This window comes from Aquarana catesbeiana, linkage group LG08, assembly GCF_042186555.1.
Source record: "Aquarana catesbeiana isolate 2022-GZ linkage group LG08, ASM4218655v1, whole genome shotgun sequence".
In the NCBI taxonomy this organism is placed as follows: Eukaryota; Metazoa; Chordata; class Amphibia; order Anura; family Ranidae; genus Aquarana; species Aquarana catesbeiana.
Genome location: NC_133331.1, coordinates 89,070,212 through 89,083,432, shown reverse-complemented (window position 1 = coordinate 89,083,432; position 13,221 = coordinate 89,070,212). Strand labels below are relative to the sequence as shown.

The 13,221-nt window shown below is 40.4% G+C and overlaps 1 protein-coding gene across 10 annotated transcripts in view; it reads right to left on the bottom strand.

Moving 5' to 3' along the window:
- Nucleotides 1-13,221, bottom strand: part of SH3PXD2A (SH3 and PX domains 2A) — a 467,201-nt gene that overhangs the window by 25,348 nt on the left and 428,632 nt on the right. For all 10 annotated transcript variants that reach the window (XM_073596110.1, XM_073596107.1, XM_073596109.1 and 7 more), the window contains 3 exons: nucleotides 8,591-8,922; nucleotides 4,319-4,368; nucleotides 2,323-2,442 (listed from right to left, as the gene is read on the bottom strand). In XM_073596110.1, the coding sequence (XP_073452211.1) occupies nucleotides 2,323-2,442; nucleotides 4,319-4,368; nucleotides 8,591-8,922 (502 nt within the window). The remainder of the gene's footprint in view (nucleotides 1-2,322; nucleotides 2,443-4,318; nucleotides 4,369-8,590; nucleotides 8,923-13,221) is intronic.

Below are 13,221 nucleotides of genomic sequence, written 5' to 3'. Positions count from 1 at the left end.
GAACGTCAGATCGAGGGCAGTAATTCTAAAATTCTAAAATTAGACCTCCTCTGTAAATCTAAAGTGGTAATGCTTTTGAAGGTTTTTTTAAAAAATGTCACCGCTGCACCAGTGTGCGTACTTTTAAAACATGTCATGTTTGGCATATATATACTCGGTTTAAGATCATCTTTTATATTTTACCAAACATTTGGGCAATATAGTGTGTTTTTGTGCATTGAAATAAAAAAAAGTGTTTTTTCCCCTCCAAAAATAGCATTTGAAAAATCGCTACGCAAATACTTTGTGAAAAAAATTGCAACATTTTAATCTGTAGAGCCTCTGCTTAAGTGGTTAGATGAGTAGGTGATGTGTGGCATAAGCTTCTAATGTTGGGCATAAAATGTCAGGACAGTTCAAACCCCCCCACCAAATTACCCCTTTTTGGAAAGTAGACCCCAAGCTATTTGTTGAGAGGCATGTTGAGTCCATGGAATATTTTATATTTTGCCACAAGCTTCGGGAAAATTACAATATTTAATTTTTTTAAACATCTTTACACAAAGTTGTCACTAAATGATATATTGCTCACACATGGCATGGGTATATGTGAAATTACACCCCAAAATACATTCTGCTGCCTCTCCTGAGTAGGGGGATACCACATGTGTGAGACTTTTTGGAAGCCTAGCCGTGTACAGGACCCCGAAAATCAATCACTGCCTTCAGGCCAAATTATGATTTTACTCCTCACTACCTATCACACTTTTGGGTGTCCTGAAATGTCAAGATAGTACAAAACACCCCAAATGACCCTATTTTGAACAGTAGATACCCTAAAAGTAGAAAGCTATTTGCCGAGAGGCATGTTGAGTGATGGAATATTTTATTTTTTGCCACAAGTTTTGGGAAAATAACAAACTTTTTTTTTTCCTTACACAAAGTTGTCACCTAAATGATATATTGCTCAAAAATGCCATGGGTATATGTGAAATTACAACCCAAAATACATTCTGCTGCTTCTCCTGAGTATGGGGATACCACATATGTGAGACTTTTAGGCAGTCTAGCCACACTCAGGCCCCCGAAAACCAATTACCTTCAGGCTTTCTAAGGGAGTAAATTGTTAATTTCACTCCTCACTACCTATCACAGTTTCAAAGGCCATTAAATGCCAAAATAGCACAAAATCCCCCACATTACTCCTTTTTGGAAAGTAGACACCCCAAGGTATTTGTGAAGAGGCATGGTGAGTATTTTGCAGCTCTCATTTGTTTTGGAAAATTAAGAAAAAAATGATTTTTTTTTGTTATTTTTTCAATTTGCAAAACTTTGAGACAAAAAGCGAGATCTGCAAAATACTCAACATACCTCTCAGCAAATAGCTTGGGGTGTCTACTTTCCAAAATGGGGTCATGGGGGGGGGGGGTGCCATCTTGGCATTTCATGGCCTCTGAAACTGTGATGGGTAGTGAAATCAGCAATTTACACACTAAGAAAGCCTGATGGTGGTGAAATGGTTTTCGGGGTTCTGTACGCGACTAGACTGCCAAAAAGTCTCACACATGTGGTATCCCCGTACTCAGGAGAAGCAGCAGAATGTATTTTGGGGTGTAATTCCACATATACCCATGGCATGTGTTAGCAATATATCATTTCAGTGACAACTTGTAAAAAAAAAAATTTTTGTCAATATTCCATGGGCTACATAACTCTCAGCAATTTCCTTGAGGTGTCTACTTTCCAAAAAGAGGTAATTTGGGGAGATTTTGTACTGCCCTGCCAGTTTAGAACCTCAAACGAAAAGCTGCGTAAATTCCAGAAAACGTACCATAGTTTGTAAACGCTATAAATTTTGAGCAAACCAATAAATATATGCTTATTGAAATTTTTTTACTCGAGACATGTGGCTGAATGTTTTTTTGGCCTAAATGTATGACTAAAATGGAGTTTATTGATTTTTTTTTTAACAAAAAGTAGAAAATATATAATTTGTTTTGCTTTTAGTTTTTGTCGGTCTTTTTTCGTTTATATTGCAAAAATTTAAAATCCCAGAGGTGATCAAATACCACCAAAAGAAAGCTCGATTTGTGGGAAAAAAAGGACACAAATTTAGTTTGTGTACAGCATTGTATGACCGTGCAATTACTACTTAAAGCAGTGCACTGCAAAACTGCAAAAAGTGCTCTGGTCATGAAGGGTGTAAAACCTTCTGGGGCTGAAGTGGTTAAAGAAATCATGACCCAACCAGTCATCCCTGGGTAAGGACTTCAGGGTCACATGCCTGTTTGATGCTTGTGTGGTACTATCTAACATTTACAAAGAATAGAGCGCTATGCTTACATCTGCCTTTTGACCTCCATGGAAACTTATCCCATCAGATATACAAGACTGGAACTCTGCAATGGTGTAATATTCCACTTCTACTGATGGTGGTTCAGGTGGTTTTGGCAACTGGAAACCCTGTTGAACACAGAATACCAAGAATTACCCTTCAGGAACATTGCCAGGTCAGGTCATCAACAGGCCCAGGCATGCACAAAATTAAATGGTTAGTGTGCAGGTATTGGAGAATCTGTTTCTTGCATCTAAAGCATATCTATACACAAGAACAAAAATGTAATATATTCCAATCCTTAGATGTGGCAGATACATTTTTCTTTGTGCAGGCTTTACCCGTATATTTTCACCAGGTGATCCTGCCAGCAACACTTTTTCTGTCTTGTGACAATGCTCACTCACTGTACTATATCAATGAACAAGCAGCATTGTCCCAATTGAAAATTTTGGGACTCACAAAAATACTTCCTCCTCTCCAAAACATGAGGGGAGGGTATTTAAATATTGTTATCACTAAGGTTTTTAGGACTAATATTAATAATGGACTTCTGCTCCAATAAGTTGAAGGCTCCTGTTTCAGCTATTGATTTACCCCACATAAAACTATTTAGGCTCCTTTTACACTTGTTCGACTTGAAAGTCGCATGATTTTGACGCGACTTGAAGCAATGCCTGTGTAATCTTGAGGTCTTTGCACCTCAAGTCCCATCAAAGTCAGATCAAAGTAGTGCAGGGACTACTTTGAAGTTGCTGCGACTTGAAGACGCAGATATGAAATGGTACTCATTGGAAATCATGGGGTACGGCATGTCATGCGACTTTGCAGTCCCAAGTCGCAGGACAAGTCACATAAGTGTGAAAGGAGCCTTAAGGTTATTTAAGATTTGTGTGAAGGTAAACAAAATTCCATACATTTCCCCATAACACTAGGTGACATATTGCACTGGAAAGCATGAATACATTAGGAGCCCAATCACTTTAATTCAATGTCTGGCAGATATCTTATTAGCAGGATAGGGTAACTGAATATTATATTGTTCAGAATCTACCTCATGTTAGTCATGTAAACTTGACCTATCAAATGTAGTAATATAATAAAGCACAAAAAATCTAGAAATTAGAAGTAATTTTATTGCTATAATGGACAACACTATGGGGGTTTATTTACTAAAACTGGAAAGCACAAAACCTGGTGCAATTCTGCATAGAAGCCAATCAACTTCCAGGTTTTATTGCCAAAGCTTAATTGTACAAGCTGAAGTTAAAAGCTGATTGGCTACCATGCACAGCTGCATCAGATTCTGAGTGCACCAGTTTTAGTAATCTTTTTTACTGGAATACCATCTTAATTTCACCAAATTGTTTCCAGACTTACTAAGCAATGAACAACTTTTTGTGTTTTCATAAGCTTCCAGCCTACAGTCCATTTCAGCCATATCACTTACTTTAAAGTGGTTGTACACCCTGTACAACCAGTTTTACCTACAGGTAAGCCTAAATTAAGGCTTACCTGTAGGTGCTGGAAATATCTCCTAAACCTCCACGGTTTAGGAGATATTTACAATAAAGCTGTGCGCCAATGTCTATGGCGCATGCGCCGATGTCTAAGGCGCATGCGTACTTTAGAAAAGACAGTTCGTGCCATTTCTAAAGGGGTCATGTCGTGACTGGTGGCTCCCGTGCGCATGCCAGTCAGAGCCGGAGTTCACGACCCCGGAAGGAAGAGGGGTGAAGATGGACGCTCGCTGCTTGTGGGGACAACGGTGACATCACAGGCTTCAGTTTCAGGTAAGTGACACATAATGGGCTACCCCACCATTATGCTTTACCTTTGCAGGGAAATAAAGAGGAAGTAAAACCCATCAGGGTTTACTTCCTCTTTAAGCACTGTAATGAGCCTTTGGATTATTTAAATGACACATTCAAATGTCAGTCCCATTTACCATGTTACTAAGGAAAATGATCTTAATCTGGACTAAACAAATGAAGGATAACCAACCAAGCTGGATTCTCTCCGAGGTGGTGGCTTCATTCTCAGGTTTGGAGAACCTGTAAAAGACAAACACAATTAAATGCATTTTAATTATTTGGTGTTGAAATAATGTGAAATATTATCTCATGCAGAGAAATCATCAGATCTATCAAGCATAGCCACATGATGAGGTTGATTTACTAAAACTGGAGACTGCAAAATCTGGTGCAGCTCTGCATAGAAACCAATCAGCTTCTAGTTTTTGTCAAAGCTTAGTTGAACAAGCTGCTATTAGAAGCTGATTGGCTACCATGCACAGCTGCACGAGATTTTGCATTCTCCAGTCTTTGTAAATCAACCCCGATGTGTATAGTGCACAGTTAACTTCTCATGCCAGCATAAATATGCTTGGATACTGATCCAACAGGGCATTAGAAATGGTTCTATGATAACAGCCTTGGACAGCACATGCAGTCACTCTATGCCCAGTTGTATTGCACTTTTGGCTATCTGAAACAATGAAATCACATGTACAGCTATGTTTGTAAAAGATTTGATGGTTATTTGAATACCTTTGCTGTAAATAAATACCAATTGGACCTAAAGTGTATTTCCACCTTTGCAGCCATATTGGGATAACACCTATATGTTATGTGTTTCCAGTCACACTGCATAACTTAAAATCTGCACTGTATATCAATGCAGGTTTAGTCTACTGCCTAAAGTATTTCTAAATAAGCACACTGCAAGTTATTCTTAAAAGTGTGAAAGTGGGTGGAAGGGACTTTTTAGGCACCATATACTGTACTGAACAACACAAAACTAAAATTAAAAAAGCGTTATTATTATTATAAATTTAAAAACATGCAATAGAAAAAGTGTGTATTTGCATGCCACATAGTGTTCAATAGTATACATAGCTGGAAGACAATTGTGCTATGTATCTATGGTGTAATGCCTATAAACAGGTTACTGTCATACATGAAAAAAAATCTTGCCCACCGAAATCACAAATATAATGCCCACACTCCCCAAACGCGTTTTGAGACTTGCTCTTCCTCAAAAGTAAACTCAATGGACCTTCATGTTCAAAATGGAAGATGATAATGAGAAACATGTATGAAATATAACAAATTATATATGTAATATTATATAGATCACCTTTACGTCAGCTATCTCCTTCTCTGATGGACAATCTAATAGCATGACCATCAGCTGCCAGTCTCACCCACTTTTGTTCTTGCAAATTGGTTCTGCATACATACTTAAGGCTCCCAGGTGCTATGGCTGGTAACTGCCAATAAAATGTACCTGATTTGTGCAAAGGAGCTTGGGAGTCATTTATCCATGGCATATACAGTATCTCACAAAAGTGAGTACACTCCTCACATTTTTGTAAATATTTTGTTATAGCTTTTCATGTGACAACACTGAATAAATTACACTTTGATACAATGTAAAGTAGTGAGTATACAGCTTGTATAACAGTGTACATTTGCTGTCTCCTCAAAATAACTCAGCCATTAATGTCTAAACCGCTGACACCAAAAGTGAGCACACCCCTAAATGAAAATGTCCAAATTGTGCCCAAAGTGTGAATATTTTGTGTGCTCACCATTATTTTCCAGCACGACTTTAACCCTCTTGGGCATGGTGTTCACCAGAGCTTCACAGGAGTCTTCTTCCTATCCTCCATGATGACATCACATAGCTGGTGGATGTTAGAGACCTTGCGTTCCTCCACCTTCTGTTTGAGGATGCCCCACAGATGCTCAATAGGGTTTAGGTCTGGAGACATGCTTCGCCAGCCCATCACCTTTACCCATGGCTTCTTTAGCAAGTCAGTGGTCATCTTGGAGGCGTGTTTGGGGTTATGTTGGAATACTGCTCTCCGGCCCAGTCTGTGAAGGGAGGGGGATCATGCTCTGCTTCAGTATGTCACAGAACATGTTGGCATTCATGGTTCCCTCAATGAACTGTAGCTCCTCAGTGCCAGCAGCACTCATGCAGCCCCAGACCATGACACTCCCACCATCATGTTTGTAGGCAAGACACACTTGTCTTTTTACTCCTCACCTGGTTGCCACCACACACGCTTGACACCATTTGAACCAAAAATTAGTTTATCTCGGTCTCATCAAACCACAGGAAATGGTTCCAGTAATCCATGTCCTTAGTCTGCTTGTCTTCAGCAAACTGTTTGCGGGCTTCCTTTTGCATCATCTTTAGAAGAGCCTTCCTTCTGGGATGACAGCCATGCAGACCAATTTGATGCAATGTGCGGCGTATGGTCTGAGCACTGACAGGCTGATCCCCCACCCCTTCAACCTCTGCAGCAATGCTGGCAGCACTCATGTCTATTTGCCAAAGATAACCTCTGGATATGACGTGGAGCACGTGCACTCAACTTCTTTGGTCGACCATGGTGAGGCCTGTTGTGATTGGAACCTGTCCTGTTAAACCGTTGTATGGTCTTGGCCACCGTGCTGCAGCTCAGTTTCAGGGTCTTGGCAAACTTCTTATAGCCTAGGCCATCTTTATGTAGAGAAACAATTCTTTCTTTCAGATCCTCAGAGCGTTCTTTGCCATGAGGTGCCACTATGAACTTCCAGTGACTAATATGACAGAGTGAGAGTGATAACACCAAATTTAACACACCTGCTCCCCATTCACACCTGAGACCTTGTAACACTAACGAGTCACATGACACCGGGGATGGAAAATGGCTAATTATTATTATTATAATACGAGATTTATATAGCGCCAACAGTTTACGCAGCGCTTTACAATGTATAAGGGGGACAACACAATTACAGTACAGTTCAATACAAAAGGTACAGGAGGGCCCTGCTCGTAGAGCTTACATTCTAAAGGGAGGGGGTGGTGGTACAAAAGGTAATAGATGCAAAGAATGATTTGATGGGGGTGGTAATTGGGCCCAATTTAGACATTTTCACTGAGGGGTGTACTCACTTTTGTTGCCAGCGGTTTAGACATTAATGACTATGTGTTGAGTTATTTTGAGGGGACAGCAAATGTACACTGTTATACAAGCTGTATAGTCACTACTTTACATTGTATCAAAGTGTCTTTTCTTCAGTGTTGTCACATGAAAAGATATAAGAAAATATTTACAAAAATGCGAGGGGTGTACTCACTTTTGTGAGACACTGTATCTTATGATTTGCAAGCTGCCGGATAGTACCACCCCACCAACAACTGCTTTTTTTTAAAAAATAGGACACACACAGTCTGCAACAATAGAAAGTGCAAAATTAGGCTAGTGGAGTTTTTTTTTTAAAAGGCAATTTTAAAAGGCTTTTAACTTTTCCTTGGCATTGTAAATGACTGCTGATATGATGCCTATAGTTGTACTTAACCGCTTCCAGACCAGCCGTTGTAGTTTTACTGCGGCAGGTTGGCTCCCCTGCGTGAAATCACATTACTGTACGTGATCTTGCGAGGTCCGGATAGCAGGTGCACATGCGCGTCCGCTGCACAGCAGGGGTGCCGATGCTCGTGGCCGACGGTCGTGATGACACACACTTCCCTGTTCTGACAGGAGTGACAGATCATGTGTTTCTATTAGCTAGGAACCACGATCTGTCACTTCCTGTAGTTAGTCCCTCCCCCTTCAGTTAGAATCACCTACCAGGGAACACAGTTAACCCCTTCACCGCCAATGACATTTTTACAGTAATCAATGCATTTTTAATTGCACTGATCGCTGTATTAATGCCAATGGTTCCAAAAATGTGTCAAAATTGTCTGATGTATCCGCCATAATGTTGCAGTCATGATAAAAAATTGCAGATCACTGCCATTACTAGTAAAAAAAAAAAAAAATAATAAAAATGCTAGAAATCTTTCCCCTATTTTGTAGACGCTATAACTTTTGCGCAAACCAATCAATATACGCTTATTGCGATTTTTTTTACCAAAAATATGTAGAAGAATACATATCGGCCTAAACTGAGGAAAAAAATCGTTTTCTTTATATATTTTTGAGGGATATTTATTATAGCAAAAAGTAAAAAAAAAATGCATTTTTTTTTCAAAATTGTCGCTTTTTTTTGTTTATAGCACAAAAAATAAAAACAGCAGAGGCAATCAAATACCACCAAAAGAAAGCTCTATTTGTGGGGAAAAAAAGGACATCAATTTTGTTTGGGTACAACATCGCACGACCGCACAATTGTCAGTTAAAGTACGTGAGTCGATCAGGAACCGGTTAAAGATGCAAGCATACAAAATACATGCGGTTTCTTTGTAAGCATATACCTATTTTTTTTGGCTTACTTATTTCAGATCGCTGGGGAGCAATTCTTGCCACAGCTGGAGAACCCGGCGTGGTCTTGATGCTGACTTTCTCAGATGTCATCATAGAGTTTCCATTGGAGTCATTGCAGAGGATTGGCAGACTGATCTCTTTCTTGTTAATGTGATGCTCTTCTGCCTCATTGCCCCCCTGGCCATCCTTTTCATTGGGTTTCTTGTTAAGAAGGTTGCTGATTTCCATTATGTTTCCAATAATCTCCACAGGACCTGCCAGGTTTTTCTTTCGGCACTGAAGGTCATCTTTAGCTTTTCTCAGATAGGATGCAGGAGCCCATCCTTCTTTACCCTGGTACCTGGAGTACAGAAAATATAGTTTCATCTATCAAGAGAATAATTCAGCACCATATTTGAACATCTGGGACTCTCCTAGTATGCATTTCTCTTTTTAAGGGAGACAAAACCACAAAATATGAAGTAAAGAAATTACACTTTTGCATCCTTAGCCATTGAAAGACTGGAACACTCTGGGATCAACAATCTTCACCTCCAAACTCAATAAATGTAGGAAATATTCCTATGTGACCAAAACCCTTGTGGAGCTACAGTCTGTTATTTCAGATTTCTAAGCTGCAGCTTGGAACAAATGGAATGTAAAATAACTGCACATTACTAAATACATTGGTCCCAATAAATGCTTACAGGTTAGAAAAAAACAAAAACAAACAATAATGCCGCGTACACACGGTCGGACTTTTCGTCTACAAAAGTCCAACGGACGCTGACGGACTAAAGCTGGCTGGTAATCCGATCGTGTGTGGGCTTCTCCGGACTTTCAACGGACTTTTTTAGCCTCAAATCCGACGGACTTTAGATTTGAAACATGCTTCAAATCTTTACGTCGTAAGTACGACGGACCCGAAATCCGCTCGTCTGTGTGCTAGTCCGACGGACAAAAACCCATGCTAGGGCAGCTATTGGCTACTGGCTATGAACTTCCTTATTTTAGTCCGGTGTACGTCATCACGTACGAATCCGTCGGACTTTTGTGTGGTCGTGTGTAGGCAAGTCCGTTCGTAAGAAAGTCTGCCGCAAGTCCGCCGAAGGTACGTCGGAAGTCTGTCGGACAGGCTGTCGGACTTTTGTAGACGAAAAGTCCGACCGTGTGTACGCGGCATAAGAGGTTATCAACATGGACTATAGCATATTTGCTGAAATTGTCTAAGGCCAGAAGTGTTGCTATGAGTAAATGCTTTGTTTCATTAACGGTCTGGTGCTATTCATGTCTTTGCATTAGGGATCTATTTTATGTATCACAGGAATAGATAGAAATTAAAAGAGCCCATAGTTCTGTCAACCCAGCTTTAAACATCTGCTCTCTTGCTTGGGAATGAGTCCAGAGTGAGAAAGAACAGGAATTTAGGATCTACACATGTGAAGGACTGTCAGCATGGTATATGTATAAGGTAGAAATTGTTAAACATTTAAGGTAGATATAACTGCATTCTACTAAAATTATTTTGCTATAATAAATATAGTTTCAGATTATGCATTTTTTAACCACTTGCTGACCTCCCGTCGACTGACGGCAGCACAATGGCACTCCTGCACGAATCGCCGTAGCTGTACGGTAGGCGCTTTGAGTATAGGGGGCGAGCGCCCGCTGCGTGACGTAGGAACCAATGTGCGTGGCTGTCAATGGGCGCCGGCTACCCGCGATTTCTCCGGAGAAGGACAGAAACAGACAGATCTCCATTCTGTCAGGGGTGAGGAGAGCAATCTGTTGTTCCTGATTCTTAGGAACGACAATTGGTCCCCCCCCCAGGCAGTCACACACACCCCCCCCCCCCCCACAGTTAGAATCAATCCCTAGGACACACTTAACCCCTTGCCTGCCAGTGACATTTATACAGTAATCAATGGCTATTTATAGCACTAATCGCTGTATAAATATCAATGGTCCCAAAATAGTGTCAAAAGTGTCCCATCTGTCCGCCGCAATGTCGCAGTCCCAATAAAAAAAAAAAAGTCACAGTTCGCCGCCATTAATAGTAAATAAATAAATAAAAATGCCATAAATCTATCCCCTATTTTGAGACGCTGTACAGTCTCCTCTCCCCTCCAGTTAGAACACACAATAGGGAACACATTAACCCCTTGATCGCCCCCTAGTGTTAACCCCTTCACTGCCAGTGACATTTTTACAGTAATCAATGCATTTTCATAGCACCGATCGCTGTATTAATGCCAATAGTCCCAAAAATGTGTAAAAATTGTCCGACATGTCCGCCTTAATGTTACAGTCCCAATAAAAATCGCAGATCGCCGCCATTACTAGTAAAAAAAATTAATAATAAAAATGTCTTAAAACTATCCCCTATTTTGTAGATGCTATAACTTTTGCGCAAACCAATCAATATACGCTTATTGCGATTTTTTTTACCAAAAATATGTAGGGGAATACATATCGGCCTAAACTGAGGAAGACATTTGTTTTTTTATATATTTTTTGGAAATATTTATTATAGCAAAAAGTAATATATATATATATATATATATATATATATATATATATATATATATATATATATATATATATATATATATATATATTTTTTTTTTTTTTTTTAATTTTTTTTTTTAATTGTCGCTCTTTTTTTTTTTATAGCGCAAAAAATAAAAAACCACAGAGATGATCAAATACCACAAAAAGAAAGCTCTATTTGTTGATTTGAGTTTGTTGATTGTGTCACCTTTATTCCTATTACAAGGAATGTAAACATCCCTTGTAATAGAAAAAAGCATGACAGGACCTCTTAAATATGAGATCTGGGGTCAAAAAGACCTCAAATCTCATATTTACACTAAGATGCAATAAAAAAAAAATTGTCATTTGAAAAAACAAAAACAAAAATGGGCCTTTAACCACTTGCCGCCCGCTGGCCGTCATATGACGGCCAGGCGGCGCGGCTCTTGTTCTGGGCGAGCGTCATATGACGTCCGTCCATTTAAACAGGGCATGCGCGCGAACGTGTGCGCGCAGCCCTGTATCTTCGGTGGCGGCGTGTCACGGAAACACCGCTTGCCACCAAGGGGGGTGAACAGCCATTGGGCATGGCTGTTTACCACGTGATTGGTCGTGATGAAGTCACGGCCATCACAGATGGTACCGCCCCACTTTGCATGGCGCTTGCACGTTGGTGGCGGCGTGTTCCCAGGAACACTGTTCGTCATCGACACTGGTAAACAGCCTGTCACAGTTCATCCGAGTACCTGTCACAGTCCATCCAAGTACCCAAGTACCTGTCACAGTCCATCCGAGTACCCGAGTACCTGTCACAGTTCATCTAAGTACCCGAGCACCTGTCACAGTTCATCTGAGTACCTATCACAGTTCATCTGAATACCCGAGTACCTTTCACAGTTCATCTAAGTACCCGAGCACCTGTCACAGTTCATCTGAGTACCTATCACAGTTCATCTGAGTACCCGAGTACCTGTCACAGTTCATCTGAGTACCCGAGTACCTTTCACAGTCCATATGAGCACCTGTCACAGTCCATATAAGTACCAGAGTACCTGTCACAGTCCATCTGAGTACCCAAGTACATGTCACAGTTCATCTGAGTATCCGAGTACCTGTCACAGTCCATCTGAGTACCTGTCACAGTTCATATGAGTACTAAGTACCTGTCACCAGACCATCAGAGTACCTGCGTACCTGTCGCCAGCCCATCAGAGTACCCGAGTACCTGTCTGCAGCTCATCAAGTTACCCGAGTGTAAAAGTCTCACACATGTGGTATCGCCATACTCGGGAAGAGTAGCAGAATGTATTTTGGGGTGTAATTTTTGCTATATACATGCTATGTGTTAGAAATATCTTATAAATTGACAACTTTGTGTAAAAAAATGCGTTTTTTTTTTCCACATTTTCCAAAAACTTCTGGAAAAAAATGAACCGTTCAAAAGACTCATTATGCCTCATAGATTATAAATTGGGGTGTTTGCTTTCCAAAATGGGGTCATTTTGTGGGCAATTCCATTGTCCTGGTGCTCCAGGGTCTTCAAAAGTGTAATAGGTGGTTGAGAAATGAGATGTGTCATTTATGCTCGTAGAACGCCTGAAGGTGCTACTTCAATGTTGGGCCTTTGTATGTGGCCAGGCTGTGTAAAAGTCTCACACATGTGGTATCGCTATACTCGGGAATAGTAGCAGAATGTATTTTGGGGTGTAATTTGTGGTATGCATATGCTGTGTGTGAGAAATAACCTGATAATATGACAATTTTGTAAAAAAAAAAAAATCTTCATTTTGCAAAGAATTGTGGGAAAAAATTACAACTTAAGAAAACTCACCATGCTACTTACTTAATGCCTTGGAATGTCTACTTTGTAAAAAGGGGTCATTTGGGGGGTATTTGTACTTTCCTGACTTGTTATGCTGTGTACACACGGTCGGACTTTTCGACCGGACTTGGCCGACGGACCAAATCCGGCGGACAATCCGATCATGCGGACCTTCAGCGGACTTTTCCAGTTGCAAATCTGACGGACTTTAGATTTGGAACATGCTTCAAAGCATTACGTCGTAACTCCGCTGGACCCAGAAATCCGCTCGTCTGTATGCTAGTCCGACGGACAAAATCCCACGCT